Below are 21,106 nucleotides of genomic sequence, written 5' to 3' on the forward strand. Positions count from 1 at the left end.
GGGCGCTTTCATTTGGCTCTTCAAAGGGCAATCCCCGAAACTGTAGTTGCTATGAATCCCTCCCGGCTGCGTCCGAGGACTCGGCTGGGGTCTTACGCTGAATGGCACCTATCAAGCACTGACGAGCAACAGACTGGTCCCCTCGGATCTCACGTATCTGCCCTTCTGACGGATATTTGACCTTTTGGTGCAAAGTGGAGGGCACAGCCCCCAGTGCGTGGATCCAAGGCCTACCCACGAGTGCCGTGTAGGGCGAATATGCATCCACAACTATGAAATCTAACTCCACCACCTCGGTGCCAGACTGCACTGGTAAGCGTATCCGGCCTTTCGGAACGACAGGCCTTCCTTCAAAGCTCAAGAGGGGGAATCGTACGGCGTCAGGTCCTGGGGCTTTAGGCCTAGTCCTTTGTAGAGGTCTGGATACATTACCTCCACAGCACTGCCTTGGTCCACCATCACCCTCTTTACATCGTACCCTCCTATCCTGAGGGTGATAACTAGTGCATCATCATGGGGTTGGGTAGTGCCAATCATGTCTTCGTCCGAGAATCCTATGACTAACGGGGCGCCAGACTTAGTTCTCTTAGGCCCTCGGCTTGACTCCCCTGCGGGTGGTCGACCTACCGACATAACTTTCAATGGCCAGGATCCTGTTCTTCCTGGCGCAGCGAGGATGACGTTTATAGTCCCTAGCGGCGGCTTTGGGAGGTTATCTCTGCGTGGCCCCGATCCCGTTTGCTCTCGGCCACTGGAGGGGTGCAGGAGGTGTTTCAATTTACCATCGCGGACCAGTTGGTCCAGGTAATCCCACAGGCTCCTACAATCCTCCGTGGTGTGCCCATGGTCTTGATGGTACTGACAGTAGAGATTATAGTTGCGTTTCTCGGGGTTTCCTATCATCTTATTCGGCCACCTGAAGAACGATTCATTCTTGATCTTTTCCAGGACCTGGTGTACTGGCTCTTTGAACACGGCGTTGACCGGCTGAGGATTCATCGATCCCAATTGCCCGGCAAAATCCCTTCGCGGTTTATTGTAATTGTAGCGGTCCGACCGCGAATCCCTCCTCTCCTGAGAGATAACCTTGTCTTTTCCCTTGCCCTGCTGCTGATCTTCTTCAACCCTCTTATACTTCTCTATGCGGTCCATTAACTGACGCACGTTTGCAACCGGTTTGCCAGATAGAGACGCCCTCAAACCGTGATCAGTAGGGAGGCCGAGCTTGAATGTGCTGAGGGCCATTGCATCATTGTTACCTTCCACCTCATTGAACATTTCCCAGTACCTATCTGAGTATGCCTTCAAGGATTCACCTTCCCGCATGAATAAGGATAGCAGGGAAGAAACAGGTCTGACCGCTCTTCGGCATGTAACAAAACGGGAACCGAATGCCTGAGTGAGTTCTTTGAAGGAGTTGATGGAGCCTGCCTTCAAACCGTCAAACCACCTCATGGCCACAGGCCCTAGACTGGAAGGGAAAACCTTGCACATCAGGGCTTCGTCTCTGGCGTAGACAGCCATCCTTTGGTTAAAATGACTCACATGCTCCACGGGGTCAGTCTTACCATTATAGATGGTGAACGTTGGTTGGTTAAAACGCCGAGGGAGTCTAGCCCCCTCTATCCTGCGCGTGAAAGGCGACTCAGATATCTGGTTCAAAGCCCTGTTCATGGCATCGTTCTCCATGTCCTCGTGTGATGGACTTCTACGTTGTCTCTTACGATGGGATTCCTCCTCACAAGTGTAGGACTCGCTGGCTGGTGTTTTGGATTTGTGCTGATAAGAGACATCTCGCTCATCATCAAGATCATCCTCAGAATACGAGGAAGCCCGTTTCCTCTTTGCATGGCGCAGCTCTCTCTTTAGTTTTTCTATTTCCAGTTGCAAGTCGCGGTTCTCCTTTGCATGGGACATGTGACTTCCGCTCTGCGATTGGCCCTGGCTAAGGCGCACTGTGTGTACGCTACCCTCACGATTTTGCCTTCCCTCCAGGTTGGCGAAATGGTCCATGTGTTGGGATGCCCTGGATTCTGCTTGCTGTTCACCTTGTCCCGCCATCATCAACTGTTGTTTTCACTCTTGCACAAGCTCTTCCCACAGACGGCGCCAATTGTAGGGTCAGTTTTTGCGGCCCAAGCCCAAGGAGGTATGGATTTGGAACCCTCTGAGCCCAAAACAATAAATTTTGTAGAGAGTGGGCGAAAGGGCTAGGCAAATAATGAAAATTACAGTATTAAACAGCAACACCAATGAGAGAAGTTGAATTAATGTGCTCTCGGACTAATGAGTACTCTGTCCGAAGAGAAGTTGTTCATTGATAATCAAGGGTTACAATTGCTGGAGCTACAACCATGTAAGGTACCCTTCTCTCTCCTGTTTTTCGATCCCCCTCTATCAGAGGTACCCTTCCCTTATATAGCATTGCCTTCTTACATCTCCTCCGTCCATTTGTTCGTCATCCAGGCACCCACTTGAGTACATGTCCCATCACCCCACTTTTAGCCTTATGCGAGTGGCGGTAGCTGAGAAAGCACTGTTCAGGGTCCTATCCACATAAATGCGGCCAGGAAGGTAGGTGCAGTGCATTAAATGCGGTGGTTGAAGTATGCCTCCTTGATATTTCTCTGTTGTCGTTATCTCTATGTGTGTCCGAGGTCCTTCTCCCCTTGACACTTGTCAAATAGATCACTTGAACCTCCCATACTCGTGTTTGATCAAACCTCTTCGGATCCGAGGACGCATGACTACTCGGACATATGAGTATCTCCTCGGATGGTATACGTGCTCATCCCCAGGCGTCCCCCATTGGCGTGGGCTTCCGACTGAAGGCCTTATCTCCTCGGATGAAGAGTGTTCCTCATTCAGGCCTCGGCCCAATAAGTTGGGCTGGGTTTTTTCTCCCCACAATTAATAATTTGTCAAACCCATGGATCAACCTCCAACTTGACCCATGTGGGTTGGGTTGAATTTTTTTTGACCGCCAAGGTGGGTTGGGTCAAAAAATCCCTTCAACCCACCCAAGCCGACCCATGCACACCCCTATAATATACTAATAATATTATTATATATTTTAAAAAATATATAATATATACTAATAATAATATATTAATAATAATAATAATAAAAATTTGTCAAACCCATGGGTTCAACCCGACCCAACCCAACCCATGTGGGTTGGGTTGGGTTGGGTTGACTTATATGATGGGTTGGGTTGGGTTTAATTTTTTTTGATCCATCATGGTGGTTGGGTCAAAAAATCCCTTCAACCCGACCATGCACACTCCTAATCATGGAAAAGGCTAGAAACTAGGAAAATTAGAAGATACATCCATCAAGATCTTAGACAAGTGCTTGATACTTGATAGGCCCAAATTCCCCTTGAAAACACTTTAACAAAATGAAGAATGAAAACATCCTCAAGAGTAAACACAAGTTGAGGTATATAAGAGGAACATAATGGAGATAATATGAAAATGAGGTGAGCAGAACCATGCAGTGAGAGTAGCAGAGCAAGAAACATAAAATCAGGTTATTATCAAGTAGCATTAACATATCAAATAAAGATTTTCCAAAGCCCAGCCCTACCAAATGCAAATAAACCTAGTTTTGATTGTCCAGAGCCCAGTCATATAAAAGAAACTAATGCAAAAAATATGAAATTTAATGCTTTCCACGAAGGTGTACTTTGTGACCTATACATGCAATGTTATTCATCATTCAAATATAATCACATATGTGCAAAACGCGAAAAATGATCCTACCAAATTTTTTAAAAATGAGTGATGCCCTTGCAAGATTGATAGGATACCATCATAGTTTATTGTAGGATTAAAAGCATTACAAGCTAGTACAAAAATATTCTCCAAAAAAAAAAAAAAAAAAAAAAAAAAAAAAAAAAAAAACACTAGTACAAAAGTACACCAAACCATGCTGTTAGAGGAAACCTCTATTTTAAGGCCTTGCTGTGTCTTATATCAAATTGTGATGAATGAAAAATTATGAAAAAAAAAAAAAAAAAAAAAGCCTCATCGCATGCGCAGAGCGCATGTGATAAGGCTATTATTTTATTGAGTTATATGTAAAAATAGAAACTGAGATGTTGGATGAATTGTAAAATAAGATGATAAAATAGATAAAATAAGTTTTTAAAATAGAACTTTTTCACATCCTAGATGCTAATGCTTAAGTGACCTGAAGAGTAAGGCCTTGTTTGGGTGTGAAAAAAATGATTACTCATCACTCATTACTCAAATATCATCACTCATCACTCTATAACTCATTTCCTATCACTCAAAAATCCCCAAGTTACATCGTTGGCATGTTTGGCACCAGTTTTTTCATTCTCATAACTCAAAATACTCACCTTTATGTGGAACCCACTGATTGAGCATTGTGTCAGCTCATAGTAAGGCAACCCGCATGATGGAAGAACCCCAACCCTTTTCACCTCTTTTATTCCCTTCAGCCCACATCTTCTCCCAAAACCTAAACCAAACCCAGCCTTCCTCCATTGTCCTTGCATGCGGCGTCGTTTTCCATCGTCACCTAGTGGCGCCAATCTCCTCCATCGTGACCCAGCGGCCCCAATCAAAATCTAAGGAAAGGAGCACCAATTTTGCGATACAGTAGGCTACGAATCAAGGAACAGTGGAGAAGAACAAACATCCCCTTTGTAAATAGATTGAAATAAGGGACAAAAATGGTATTATTCTTAACAAATTCGGCCCTCCAGTTCATGTTCTTGTTAGTTCTAAATCTAGGTACTATTTATTTTGTTTTTTGAACATTGATAAAGGTCCTCAGAGGTTGTGGTTTGAACAACAAATTGTCAGGTTGCTGCTTTCCTGTGAACCTCCAAAATTCATGTAAGGGTAGCTTCAAGTTGAAAAAGAGTTCCCTAGAAGATATTGCTCTATTTCTAGTTCGTGGAGCTTGAAGAGATGAAGAAACAATGGATGGGTAAATGGGAATGAAATGATAAAAGAAGTGAAGAAGTGTATATGGTCCGAGACTTTGGAAATAAAGTCGGTGGTGACGTAATTGGCTGATGGGACAACACACTAACTGTGGGGTCCATAATGTGTCAAAATTTACAATCATGCCATCAAAACTCAGTTTCCTTAACTCAAAAACACCAAAAAAAAAATTTCTGAATTCCATCACTCATAACTCAAAAATTTGAGATATGAGTGATGGAAACAAAAAATGGAAACAGAGCCAAACAACTATAGGTAGCATGCGACCCACATATTTTGACTTATGAGTGATGAAAACAGAGTGATTAGTTATAGAAAACTCAAAATCCAAACAACCCCTAACTTTTTCTCTTAAGGAAAAAAGTGAACAAAATTACCTCAAGAATTTGTTCACTGCTTCGTAGATTGTTCTTGCCAACTACACAAATAGTTCTGATAGGCTAAGAATGTATTGACCCTTTTGGTAAAATTAATTAATTATTTAGCCAAGTGAATTAATTAGATTCAATTACATGCAATAAGCGTGGTAGCACAAACAAATCACTAACTAAGTTAAATGCAACGGAAAATAAATTTGACAAGGTGATTGTTTACGAATGGGGAAAACTACCGAGGCAAAACCTCACCGGGTGAATTTAAGGTCACCACTCCCGAGAATCTACTATTATAAAAAAAAAACGGTTACAAGTAAAAGGAATCCTAGTACCTAATACCAACTTACAGTTGAACTCTTACCCCAATACCCAATTGGACTTGTAATGTAGCAGCAATCTCTCCTTTTAATGCACGGCTCCCAGTACGTGACTAACCAATGATGCACAGATCCCAGTATGTGACTAATACACCAACTTGAGGAAGATGTTGGCTACAAAATTCTTCAGTTCATCCAACAATTGAAGATCAAGAAGTTCATTAGTTACAAAACCCTTAGTGCAAAGACGCGGTAGCTTCTACAGAAAATATGATGAATTATGGCAAATTCTATCTCTAGTCATAATTTGCATGCACAATTAATTTGCATCGAGTTGTATCACTTTGCAACACTTGAGACGACCCTTAAAATAATCCTTATATATGTCTAGGGGTGTGAGAAAAGAAACCCTACACAAATACACATGGATATGCGTGAAATCAGATTTGAAAATTCTGATTTCGTAATTCTTGATAGATACATCTTCTGTCAAGCTGCTGTCGAGCTCCATCATTAAACCTTGATGGATATGAATCTGTCGAGTTTTAATGAACAACACTTCTTCACTTGTTTCTTAAACAAATTTGCATGGCTTCAATACTAAACTTGAACTCTTATTCGTTGAAGTACTAAACCCATCCTAGATCTACCTAATTACAAATAAAGTGCGTTTTGTTAAAGGATTAGCCAATTTACATAACATATGTCTCTAATAAGTTCCACATATATCCTAACAATCTCCCCCTTTGGCAATCCGTGACAAAACCACAACAAACAAATAAATCATGAGAGAAGTCTTGAATCACTAAACTCATAATCACTTGTTGAATACAATAAAATATAACCCTAACACAAACTCTTGAAAAACTTTGTGAGAAGAGAGTTCACGGCATGATAGATTTTCACAACCTATCTTTCTAAAACACTTTAAACAAAACTCATCAAGGCATCCTAGTGTGAAACAAAAATAAGGATTGCATACATAAAGAAAACATGTGTATAAAGAGAGAAAAGAAATAACACATAGAGAGATAGGTGAATATGAACATACATCATCATATATATAAATGAGAAATAGATACAATGGATATCATAAATAAATGGTCACAAGACTGGTGTACAAGAGGACAAGGTAACTCATAGAAAGAAAAGAAAAGTACATAAAATCCTCACTACATCCCTCAAAATATAGACACTCCCCCTAACAGAAAATGTCCTATGCTAACTCTCCCCCTAGATACAAGACTACTCTCATCATCCCAAAACTACTCTCCCTTTTTGTCACAAATGACAAAGGGTAAGTCACTGAGAGGTCATCATCTCCTCATCACTGGAAGAGCTAGCATCCTCATCCTCATCATCATTATCAGCACCATCATCGCTATCCTCATTTGCTGAAGCCTGGGGAGAAAGAGAGGGAGAAGCAGCGAAACCACTGAGGCGAGCCTGTCATCGTGCAATACGACCGACACAGGTGTTCACTTGACACAACTCATCACTGAAAGTGTCAAGGTAAGCATCCATGTGCTGAAGTTGCACCATGATGGCCTCGAGAGTCACACCACCACCCGAAGAAGAAGGAGCGGAGGTGGAAGGAATGGTGGAGGCTGGAGGATCCGTCTTCTCCATCTGTGGCCGCTTCAGTCAAAGCTGGGCCTCACTCCCCTGAACAAAAGCGGCGCTGATGGCACTTATAATGGTGAAGTAGGGAGAATCAAGAATAGGGATAGAAAAATGGTGAAGAATTTGCATGATAGCCGAAGGAAAAATGAGCTTATCACGAGTCGTCGTATACTAATAAACATCAATAATGGAAGTGATGAAGTGAGTAGGGAAGTCAATAGTAAGATCATCTAAGAGGGACAACAAAAATGAGCACGAGGCTCTATGATGGAGTTATAGTGAGACAGTGGAGTAAGAACAAATGTCATCACCATATTAAGCAATCTCGAACCTTTTGCAAAGCCTGAGCATAAAGTGTTTTGCTTCCCACTTCATATGGAATGTGTCTTATAGAAGTGAGATAGAAGCTCGTCTCTGGACACAGTCCGAAGACGATCACAGCTTGGGTAGTCAGGATGCGCTACCCTTGAAACATATAGTACCTCGAATATAAGATCTGGGGTAACTACGATACATGTACCTCTGAATGTCATGACAAACTGAGGTACAGAGGTATCCATGTATGTTGGAGTAAAATTCCTGTATAAACACGATAGGGCACCTCAATGGTATCTCATAAAGAGATTCCCATCCCCGAGTCCGAATGACACGAGGTAGAGGAGTGTCGGAAAAGTCCGACAGAATGACATGGCGTTTTGGATGAACGCCACGTTTCTAAAAGTTCTCAAGGAAGTCCTGCTGGGCCTTCCCATCACGGAACCGAACGTGAAGAGAGGGTGTAGGAAGATCAGTAGAAGACTCAGAACCAATAGGGTTTCGAGCCGGAGTAGATTTGCGCTTATGTGCCATGCAAAGTCTATCCGAGAGAGAGAGAAGGGGGGAGAAAGAGAGACACATTACAAACAGAACAAATAGAAAGAAAAGAAAGAGTATGTATGCATGAAAAATGCATGAACATGTAACGTACTAAAAATAATTGCATCATGGGTTGAACCCAATCCAAACCTACCAGCATACAATTTTCAACATTCAGGCACACATTAAATGCATGAAACATTGTGAAAATGCTAATGGAATGCAATGCATGATCATATATCATTAAATAAACAACACCTAACCCAAAAGTTTCACAAAAAACTGAAAAACCAAAAAAAATTTTAAAAACCCCAAAAGTTTCAAAAAGAACCCAAAAACCTAGGTCTAATGCGTGAATGCATGCAAAGGGAGAAGATTAGAACACTTACCAAGTGTTTTGATCTTGATCTAGGCCAAAGAACACACGGGTAGAAGTTTTTGAGTGAGGGAGAAGTGTTTGGGGTGAGAGAGAAAAATTTCTGTCGAGAGAGAAGTGAGAAAATGAAATCTGATTTCGCGCTCAGCTATATATAGAAAAATGCATCTCGATGGATCGAGGAGCTATCGATATCTGTCGAGCACTAAATCTCGACAGATAGGAATATGACAAGGTGTTGTCGAGAATTTGTCGACGGCAAAGGTTCCTTAATGGATCGAGATTCTATCAAGAATCTATCGGCCAGATAGAAACTCTCTTGATGGATCGAGAAGCTGTTGAGGAGCTATCGAGACAAATTCCAGAAATCTCGATGGATCGAGTATGCGCTAACTTCTGTCGAGAAAGGAAGTCCAAGGGGATCGATATATAAGAATTTGTCGAGGATTTGTTGAGGAGCTGTTGAGTTTGAAGAAAATGAGTTTTTCAAGGAGAGGAAAAACACATAAAGATAAATGCAACAAGTAAGCTACTCAAATATAGATCCAATCAACATGTTAAGCTCACAAAAAAACACCTCTCAACAAGAAAATGCAAAGCATTCATGATCCAAAAAACACACACACATACGAAACAAGTCTAACCAATTTTATATTTCAAAAACAAGTTAAAACAGTTTAGTGAGTAAACATTAACACATGTATTCCTTGTGATGGCCAAATCATATTGTACTTGCACATGTATCAAAAGTAGCAAAGAATTTGCATGTTGTGTGTGAAAACATAACAAGTGTGCACAAATTTCTCATATTATGAAGATTTGAGATATGAGAAGATCAAATATCACTCACACACATTCATAACTGCTTGATGGGGACTATCACCTTCGAGGTACATCCTATAACTCCCACATCTCCTAAAAACATGCTTGCAACCATATTTAAAAGTATTTTGATTCTTTTAGCTTTTGATTTTCTTTGCATATTTTTCTTTTTGAGCATATCATGCATGGGCATATAAGAGAGAGAAAAGAAATACCCAGTTATGTTAAGCCAAAAAATCACAATTTTATTGTACCGAAGCATACAAATGTTATTCATGATTGGCATGCTTAGTGGTGAGATGGTTATTTATGCCTTTCTCTTAGGATTTTTGAGTCCTTCCCGTAAAAAAGAGTGATATAAGTATGAGATTTAAGAGACAATCTTAATCATACTCATCACAAACATGAGCCACAAAGCTCACTTGCTTAGTTGTGTATTGAGATGCTCATCTAAGCTACAAAAGATACAAAGTTTAGAAAAAAAAAAATTTCAATGGCCATCCAAGGTACACAAGTACCAAAGTACACAAAACACACACTATTTTTTGTATTTTTCTGATTTTTCAAAAAAAAAATTAATGAAAAACAAAATAAATCAAAACTGAAAACAAACAAACAAAAACATGTTAAACAAAGCAAAGCATAAAACTAGACTAACTCAAAATAAGAAAGCAAAACACACAAGTAATGCATGAACAATAAGGGAAGAGAGAGAAAAAGTGACTAAATCACTTTGAGCCTTTTTACTTCCACACTTTAGAAGAACCTTTCCTTTGAGCGAAACTTTGATCTAATGGTGAGGGGGAAGAGTTGAAACCGTTCAAGTTCGAAAGGAACATGAGGGCCTTAAGAAGATCTCCAAGATAAGCAAAAGAGGACGAAAATTGATTCTGGTTTCTGGACGAGATCATACTATTACTTTATTGAATGGCTAACCACTTGTAGCAAATTGAACGAGTATGCCCTAAAGCTCCACAGTGATGATAGAGATGCGGCTTATTTGATTGAAACTTTTTGTTGTTAACTTTCTTAGTCCTGGGGTTTCTAGTCTCTTTCTTTTCAATCTTAGGAGGTGCTCCTAGAATAGGTTTGCCCTTGTCTACGTTCTCACTAGCTATTTCAGTTTTATATTTATTGTTCTCAGAATTAACATTATTAGCAGGTGAGACAAACACAATAGTACTAGAAGAGGCAATATTAGGAGAAGAGAAATCTTACCCCAAGCTGGTTCTATCAGAAGAAAATTTCTAAAAGCTAAGCAACTCATCAAGCTTTGCACTGGAAGTCCTCTCCAATTGAGCTCTAACCTATAACAATTCTGCCTCAAGCTTCTTTGTCTTTTCAACAAGGAAGTTGTTCTCGAACCGCAAAGCTCCAATGGTTTGATTTGCTTTATCAACCTTTGTAGAGAGCTCCTCTCGATCTAGCTCAACATCACTCAGCTTCTTAGTGGCTAGCCTATAAAGTTTCTCATGCTTCTCAGAAACTTTATACAACTTAGCATAGGCTGTATGGATGTCATCTTGTTCAATCATTTTCTCAAACTTAGACTCCACCAATTCCTCTTCTTCATCTACCTCTTCGACACTCCCCACAGTAGGATTCATTGTGGCAATGAAGGCATTCAAGATTCCCTCATCATCATTGTCATCTGACTCATCCTCAGGCTCGATGTCACTCAAGGTAGCAGCAAGGGCCTTGCTTTTCCCTATAGACTTGAGATATGTTGGACATTCTTGTTTCATGTGTCCAAAACCTTGACATTCGAAGCACTTTGGTCTGGAGAGAATAGTGTACTGACTGCCATCTTTAGCATCCTTCTTTTCTCTGTCTTGGCTTTTGAACTAAAACGAACTGGATTACTTACGGTCCTTGTCAAATCCTTTTACATTGGCATTCTTCATGAACTTCTTGAACTGCCTAGTGATGTAGAATTTCATCTTGGAATCTTCATCATCAGAAGACTCATTAGTCTCATTACTTATAGCCTTCAATGACATGCTCTTGCTTTTGCTTCCTTTCCCGATTCTAGTCAAACCCAATTCATAAGTTTGCAAGTTGCCAACTAACTTGGCATAGAACTCGTCATGAAATCTCTTGGCATGAAATCTATCAGGCAGATATCTTAGCACCTTTCTTACAACCTTGGGTTCGGGAATAGTTTCCCCAAGATTGAAGACTGAGTTGACTATGTCCTTCAGCTTGACATAGAACTCGTCAAACGACTCATCCTCCTCCATCTTAATCTCTTTAAAGCTCGTAGTAAGCCTTTAAACCTTTGAATCCTTGACAGCCTTAGTCCCTTCATAAGTTGTCTTGAGGATAGTCTAGGCTTCCTTAGCAATTTTAGTTGAGGATACTTCTTGAACTCTTCATTAGTGATCGCACTGAATAGAGCATTCAACACTCTGTTGTTGAAGTTTATCACTTTGATCTTGGCATCGTCCCAATCAACCGGCGCTTTCTTTGGCTTAGTCCAGCCAATCTCCACTACTTGCCACACCTTCTTATCTAAAGATTGCAAAAAAGCTCTTATGCGTACTTTTTAGTATGCATAGTTAGTGCCATCAAATAAAAGAGGTATAATTAGAGATTGTCCTCTATCCATGGCAAACAGGGGTCAATGGATCACACAGCAAAGATTAACCCTAATCAAAGTGTGCCTGCGATCTGATACCACTTGATAGGCCAAGAATGTATTGACCCCTTTGGTAAAATTAATCAATTAATTAGCCAAGCGAATTAATTAGATTCAATTGCATGCAATAAGCGTGGTAGCACAAACAAATCACCAACTAAGTTAAATGCAGAAAAAATTAATTTGACAATGTGATTTGTTTACGAATGGGAAAAACCACCGAAGCAAAACCCCACCAGGTGAATTTAAGGTCACCACTCCTGATAATCCACTATTATAAAAAAAAAAAAAAGCTGTTACAAGTAAAAGAAATCCTAGTACCTAATACCAACCTACAGTTGAACCCTTATCCCAATACCTAATTGGATTTGTAATGTAGCGGCAATCTCTCCTTTCAATACACGGCTCCCAGTACATGACTAACCAATAAAGCACGGATCCCAGTACGTGACTAACACACCAACTTGAGGAAAATGTTAGCTACAAAGTTCTTCAGTTCATCCAATAATTAAAGATCAAGAAGCTCCTTGGTTACAAAACTCTTGGCACAAAGACGCAGTAACTTCTATAGAGAATATGATGAACTAGGGCAAATTCTGTCTCCGGTCACAATTTGCATGCACAATCAATTTGTATCAAGTTGTATCACTTTGCAACACTTGAGACGACCCTTAAAATAATCCTTATATATGTCTAGGGTTATGAGGAAAGAAACCCTACACAAATACACATGGGTATGCGTGAAATCAGATCTGGAAATTCTGATTTCGTAATTCTCTATAGATACATCTTTTGTTGAGCTGCTGTTGAGCTCCATTATTAAACCTCGATAGATATGAATCTGTCGAGTTTTAATAAACAACACTTCTTTACTTGTTTCTTGGACAGATTTGCATGCCTTCAACACTAAACTTGAACTCTTGTTCGTTGAAGTACTAAACCCATCCTAAATTTACCCAATTACAAGTAAAGTGCATTTTGTCAAAGGATTAGCCAATTTACATAACATATGCCTCTAAGAAGTTTCACATATGTCCTAACAAGTTCCATCAGAACCTCCACAAGCTCCAATTTTATCAGATGTTCCCGAAGCGACAAAAGTGTTTATGTGTGTTTGGATACAATAAAAGCCTTTTTATTAGACAATACATTCTATTGGCCAATAGCGAGAATTTAAAGTATTTTTTCCAAGGTGATGCAACCTTAATTAAAATATTAAAATAAATAAATAAATAAATATAGTATATTATATTATATTAGCAATGGCCTAAGTTAAAAGGTTCAGTTGGCCTTACATGAAAGTCCTAGTGAGCTTCAAACCCACTTATTACAAGAAGAATAGGAGATTAAATAAATAAAATAAAATAAAAAGAAGAAAGAATAGGAGATTTTTTTTATCTAGCCTAACTAGTGCATTGATGGGCCAAGCCACCCATTGGACCAAAACAGTTTTCACTATTGGGCTTTCACCTCTAGCATTTTGGCTATATTTCACTTACCATGCCAACACTTTAATTTAGGGATGGCAATAGGGCGGGGTGGAGCTAAAGGATGGGGTTTTCACCTCCGCCCCACATGTTTTTGTCTTATCACATTTCCACCCTGCCGTGTATAACGAGGAAAATTTTCTTGCCCCATCCTTGCCCCTTAGGGTTCCATGAAGCCCTGCCCCATTTCGTAAAACTCTACTTCTTATTAATTTCTCTCACAACTATTACAAATTTTTTAAATAAAATTACATGTTTCATTAATAAAAATATACTTCAAATTACAAATAAATTTATCCCATCAAATCAAACTATTTTTTAGCAAAAACTGAATAATATTATCTAAGTATTTAACAAGAAAATATCACAACAAAAACAAAAATCTTATAGAATAATCCAAGCTTCTTTATATATATATATATATATATATATAACATCTTTTTTTTTTTTTTTTTTTAATAACATCTTTATCTCTTTCTAGAAACTAATATGAAAGCAAGGGCAGCTCCACTTGGAGCCCAAAGGGTTCAAATGAACCCCCTAAACTGGCCCCAAAATATATATATATATATATATATATATATATATTTTTTTTATTGACCCCCTAAAATAAATATTTGAACACCTTAACTCTAGATTTTTTTAAAGTCTGCTAAAATAAGTTTGAATATGATCATCTGAACAATATCTTAGACTTTTTAATCATACAAAAAAAAAAAAAAAAAAAAACTCAATAACAAACCAATTTGATCTAAAATCTGAGAAAAAAAATTAATATGCCCGACAACAAAAGTAGAAATTTGTTAATTTTAAACTTTAGAAAAGACTTATTTAGATCTTAACAAATTTGAAATAAATCAATCAAATGGGAAATCAATGGATGAATGATTGTTTGGCTATGTACATTGAAAAAAATATATCTTGTAGGATTGATAATGCAAAATATGAAACATCATAGAAAACAATTATAAAAATTTATGTATGTCAGTTTTTTTTTTTTTTGGGTAATGTCAATATATTTAAGTTTACTTTTATTTAAAATTTTGTATAATTTATATTTATTATTGACCACCCTAAACAATAATCCTGAAGGCACCACGGTATGAAAGTCCTATTGGTATACACACATACACACACACACACATATATATATATATATATTACTTTTATGAAAGAACTTTTATTTGTGAGTCGTGGAAATTACAACTATATGCGTCACCTTCCTAAAGCAAGGTAAGGTCACCTGTATTGCCGAGTAGACCATGTGCAACTACAACAATGTTTAGATCATTAATCCTCTAATCTTATTGGGGTTGGAGGTTAGGACTCAAGAGTCAAGAGGGCTCTGTTCAAAATGCTCAGCTAATAACATGACATCAGTAGCTCTGTAGAATCATTAATTGTACTAGGATTTTTTTTTTTCGAGAAAGTTGTACTAGCTAGGAATGTTTTTTTTTTTGAGAAGGTACTAGCTAGGAATGTTGATTAGACAAATTAAAATTAATTTAATCATTAACTTTAGTAGTGATATTTTTATATTAAAGGTGAATGATTAGAAAAATTAATAGGTAAATGACAAATTGAGAATTAATTGTTATAAATAACAATAAAAATATGAACATAAATATCATAATAAAGAAATACATTTATTTCATACAAAATTTTAAAATTATATATCACATGTTTAGTATTATGACAAATATATTGATATGTACAAATTATATTTCAACGCATGGTGTTGTTTTTTTTTTTTTTTTATGGGAACACACATGGTGTTGTTTATCTATATAATACCAATACATATCATCATAGCATGCTTTGAAAATGAACACGTTACATCACATGATATGCATTTACCAGTTTTTTAAGCAACTTATTTATATGTGTGTGTGTGTGGTGGGAATGTTTGAAACCTTCTGGGCGCAACACAAGTGTGTGAATTTAATGACATTGTTTAGAACAATGCAGCGAATGAATGCCGAGGTTGTTTATATACTACGGAAGATAAAATGATTACGTTCTAGCAAAATGGACAAAATAGTGAAAGCAAAAAGTGTGGCCCAAGTTGCGTTGTGGTTGTTCAGGTTAAGAATAGATGAAGCCATCTAGAAATATCACAATTGAAAAATTGGAACGGATTGAGATTGGGAGCTGGAAAGCATATTTCAAATTTGTTGCGATCATGTACAGTACTTTCTTAGAACACGGATGGGGTTTTCCACTTGTTGACATCTGGGACAATCAGTAGATTGATTCATATATGTTTGAGGAAAAAAACTGTTGACTTGGTAGGTAAGTATCCACTTATATATGTATACATTTCCAAAGAAAAAATTATATTTTAGGAGTGCACTAATCCTTGTCCCTCATGTGGTTTTAAAGGCTGTAATTTATGGCAAGCTGCTTTTACAGTAAATTTGATGGTCTGGACACTGGACTCTGGAGTTAGTCTGCATATATAAAGGCATTGGATAGGCTTGGATCACAAAACAAAGGGCCTTTGGTTGGTTTCAAAATATGGTTTTGTTCATATTGTCTATCTTCATTTTTTTTATCCCGTAATACAAAAATATAACTTCAATTTTCTTATTAGTAAAATGGAAGAAGAAGAAGAAAACTTGTACTCGCATATTCCACATGATAATGACTACATATTTTCGGGCATTTTTTATAATGGATAAGAATGATTATATAAATATGAAACTACACTTGGCATCTTTCTATTAAGGACAAATGTAGTTTCTGTTCTTATCAAGTTATTCATTTTTATAATTTGTCGTTTTCTTTTCTGTCACGCGATGACAATGTTTTGGTTATCATCATGCTCCCTCAGATTAAGATGTAATGACAGCAATGCTTTCTTTTATACCTCGCCACCGCCACCCTCTCCTGTCTTACCATTTCATTATGACTCGTTTTCCTATCTGATATAGATGTAGTTGATACGTGATCAGTGTTATCCATCCAGAGTGACAACATTGATATATGTATATAACAGGAATAGCATTCGGCATACTTTGTATGTTTCCCATTAAATGCGCTGGATATTGATGTTATAGTTTTTTTTTTTTTTTTGAGAGAGAGAGAGTTTCAACTTATAACTGGCAGAAATTTTACCAATTAAACTAACTGAAACCCACTTTATAGTTTTTATATGTACAGTATAATATATTGACATATGTTATAATGCAACCCAAGTTAGATATCAGACAGGTACTATGCACTAAATTTAATATTGAATCCATTTTTTTAACTTCAGCCAAAAAAAAAAAAAAAAAAGATTCCATTGTTTTAACGTAAAGCTCTTGTTTTAGGTTTCACTTTCTTGATCAATTAATAATTGATTTCTTCATATCCTCAATTAGGCGGCAGCCAAAAAAGCTTTATAGTTTATATTAATATGAATAGGTTAGGTAAGTGTTATAGTCATGAAACGTTGACCAACAAATATCTACTTATACAGGCTGTTCTCAGGCTAATTTATATTCGGAGAAAATCAATGAACTTCAAATCTTTGTCCAGACATGTCTACGTTATATACTTTTTAAAATTTAAGAAGAAAGTTGACCTGAAAATGGGTTTGGTTGGAGGCCAAACTTCACTTTCGCAATATGCTAGAAAAAAGTTTAAAAAAAGATTGTAAAACTTGATCTACCAGATGGCTTGTGTTTTTTTAGTTTTGTTTTATTTGTGTTTTTTAATCGTTATCTTACTAAAAAGAAAGTCAAAATGCCTTTTTTAATGTCAGACTAGTTTGGCGGTGAAAGAACATGCATGATTAAGACTGAATATCTATAGCCAAGTCAGGGAAAAACGAAAAGAAAATAATGAAAGAAATTTTGTTCTCTTGAAATACGCGTTTGATATAATGAAGAATTTATCTTACTAACAAGACTATATAATAGAACAACTTGTTATTAATTTCTAAATAAAAGTATCATTGTGTATATCTAATAAAAAATAAAACTGATGATGAAAATATGGGGCAGATTTGAAACTTATCCAAAAACATGCTTAGCCTAACAAAATGTAATAAATCCCTCAAACCCATAGTCCTAACCTAAGAAGCACATATGGAAACTTCATTTTGAGTGTCATACCTATATAGTACTAGTGTTATACACATATCGTACTTGAGTTATGTTATACAATTTTTCATGTCCGTGCTTCTTAGGTCCTAACTCTTGACATCTTACAAATTAAGAATTTGATATGAACACTACCAACAACTTCTTGTGTATTTCGGGGGTTTACTTCAACAGAATGTTCTGGTTCATCAAGAAGGCAACACTTAAGTGAAACGGTGCGTTTCCTGAAGAAGTCCTTACTTAAGTGAAACGGTGCGTGTAGTATGAAACGCTGCGTTTGATTTAATCACAACGCAGTCGTTTTATGCTTCAGTCTTCTTCTTCTTCGTTGCTTCAGCATTCTTTTCAGTCTTCTTCTTCATTACTTCAACAATCATCATGATAAACAAAAAAGCACTTAGACTTGAATGTTGATGTGGTTCATCATCATGATAAACAAAAAACACATGACAGCAAAGGACTTAAGGAGTAGACTCTTTGTCCTAGCAAAAGAAAAAGGTAAACAACGTGGTCGGTTTCCATTAGCCAAATATCAACGTGAACCATAAAATTAGTCAATGTGAGACCTGACGATTTCAGTATTTCACGGACAAATATAAGCGTGATTTGATAAGGTTAATTAAGGCCAAGGGATGTGAATGCTTTGCTGACAAGACTGGCATCTGGGATATCAACTATCAATATAAACGCACTGTGTTTTACACACACTGTATACACCGCCCCGTCAATATTACAACAATAGAGGAAGTGATAAATGTTTATTTTCTCAAATGATCCAAGCTGAATATCATATTTAAGAAAGTTCAGTTTCGAACTCCTTTATATAGTTATTTATTTACGATTGATTACCAAAACTACAAAAACAAAAGGTGTCGTTTTGGATTTGGACTGTTTTGGAGCTTCATTATTGGACCACTCATGAGATCCGAAATTTTGAGTTATTATCTTCTTTTTCTTTCTTTTTTATCCAAAAAATTATACTTTCAAGATCAAGAAAATAAATGTAAACAATTTAAAATTAAGTACATATAAATTTCTAAAAGTCAGGTTTGAAATTTTTTTGGTAAAATGTAGTGCAAAAAAAAAAAAGATTTTTTAACCAAAATTCATATGTAACATGTTTTTTATTTCTCTTTTTTCCTTTTTGATTTTCTACGTAGATGTGCATATATCATTTATTACTAAAGCTTTTGTTGAATACTCTAGTGCATCAAAGGAGATACATACGAGTGACAGATGCCTTTTTTTTTACACGTATAATTTACATATCGTAAACAACATGAATAAGTCAAACTTATCTTTAATTACATAGATCATATAACTAATTCTCCTTACTTGACTTGGACACTCACGACATTTTTTGCAAAATATTTAGTTTTTGGAACCAAAAAAAAAATGTTACTAAAAAACCCCTACTTGAAGTTATTTAGTTGTATAACAAATTAAACTTGAATTTCAAGCAAGTAACCACTCATATGGATCGTCTATTTGAAAATACCACACATCATGCAATCCACATCTGCTGGAGACTCGAGTTTGCTAAACTCAATTTTCACTTAAAACTCGAGTTTAGCAAACTTGAATTCCAAAATATATAACTAAATAACTTCAGGCAAAGGCTTTTCAATAATTTTCTTTTTCTTTTCTTTTTCTCTTTTTTTGCAAAAACTGAATATTTGGTGGAAAAAACCGACACTCACACAACAAAAAGTTTTAACCCTTTCATCTCCTTTGGTCATGAATTGAGATATAGTTATTTAGGAAAATTGTGAGAAGAATAGTTGGTTTTTTTCCTCCCCTATTTGGACAAAAAATAGATAGAGTTTAAGGATATTAAAAAAAAAAACCAAATCTACAAAAACAAAATGGTCTCATTTTGGACTTGGACTATTTGGAGTTTCAATAAGGGCCCTCATGAAATCCAAAATCTTGGGTTGCTGCTAGTGGAATAATACTTGATATAAATTTTTATCTTCTTCTTCCTTTTAAGAAGTTTACCTAAAAATTTTAGGTTTTTCAACATCAAGAAAATAAATAAAGGAACTTAAAATTATGATATAAATTTCAAGATCGAAGTCAGGTTTGAAAATGTTTTGATAAAATGTCGTACAAAAAAATTAGGATTTTTGAACCAAAATCCACATGAAACATGTTTTTTTCTTTTTCTTTTTTCCTTTTTAATTTTCTATGCCTATATTATTTATTACTAAAACTTTTGTCAAATACTTTAATGCATCGAAGGGGATAGATGAGTGATACATGGTTCTATTTTTTACATGTATTATATACGTGTCGTATCCAATTCATTAGATCATACGTACAACTAATTCTCCTTTCTTGACTTGGGCACTCACGCAACAAATCTAGTTTTTCACTCTTTCTTCGTTTGATCATGATTAAGATATAGTTGTTTAGGAAATTTCTAAGAACAAAAGTTGGTTTTTTCCTCCCTATGTGGACATAAAAGAATAGAGTTTAAGGTTTGAAAATAAATAAAACAAAGGAATTAAATATACAAATTAATAATATTAAGATAGTATGTGTGTGTCTATATATATATATATATATATAATTCAATAGTTATAATAATAGAAAAAAGATGATTCAAATTATAGTGCTCCTCATAAAAGAGAGTAAACGATATCACTAAATTACAAAACTCCTCGTTAAGTGATATCAATTCTCATCGAACAAAAACGAATAAATGAAAAAGAATGTATATTTGATGCTCAAGTATAATATAGAAGGATCTCGGTAGATCACACAAGACACGAGGGGCCCGTTTCATACAATGGGGCATCAATGTTGCGAGGTTAATCGGTCGTTTTCAAATTAATGGAAAAGAATCTAGGATGATATATTGATAGGCATGGTAACACTTTTCTTTTTTCTTTTTTCAATTGTTTGCACTGTTAAGAAATTGCGTTGTGTGGATAAATTAAACCGCTACTATATGGTTAAACAATCCCAACAAGAAATGTCCCAACCAAAAAAAAAAAAAAAAGGGAAAGGAAGAGGTGGTAGTTAATTATTAAGGGTCCAGTTAATGTATGCTCTAAGCTATTTATTTTTAAAAATATTTTCTCGAAAATTAAAAAAACTGTCAATATTTTTTCAATTTTCAAAAAAAAAAATTTCAAAAAATGATGATTTAATGTGTACTTTAAGGACACACATTAGCAAAATCCAATTATTAACGGTACCCTACCAATAAACCAAATTCATGAGTCATGGATCGAGTTAGTAGTGGAAGCCAACAAGCCACTGATGACAAAGACCTGGGCAAACGAGTAAGGTTTATCAAACAAACAGCTGCCACATCGGCAAAAAACAAACTGACTAACAATAAAGACAGCAAATGTAAATGCAATTTCACGGTCCAAATCCAAACTTTGGTATCTATTTTCTATTTGGCAATAAAAATATTCTAGAAATCAGGTTGGTGCGCAATTGTCACAGCACAATATTAGAAACCACTTCATCCATAGTAATCTCAATCCACACGTAGGATTTGCGCGGATGCAGTGTCAACGGTTCATGAAACTGT

At 36.5% G+C, this 21,106-nt stretch overlaps 1 protein-coding gene across 1 annotated transcript; it reads right to left on the minus strand.

Moving 5' to 3' along the window:
* Positions 1 to 357: 357 nt before the first annotated feature.
* Positions 358 to 2,061, minus strand: LOC136066254 (uncharacterized). The gene has a single exon (XM_065770296.1). The coding sequence runs from the start codon at positions 2,059 to 2,061 to the stop codon at positions 358 to 360; it is 1,704 nt and encodes a 567-aa protein (XP_065626368.1).
* Between the last annotated feature and the right edge of the window lie 19,045 nt (positions 2,062 to 21,106).

Source organism: Quercus suber, unplaced genomic scaffold (assembly GCF_002906115.3).
Source record: "Quercus suber isolate HL8 unplaced genomic scaffold, Cork oak 2.0 scaffold_29, whole genome shotgun sequence".
NCBI lineage: Eukaryota > Viridiplantae > Streptophyta > Magnoliopsida > Fagales > Fagaceae > Quercus > Quercus suber.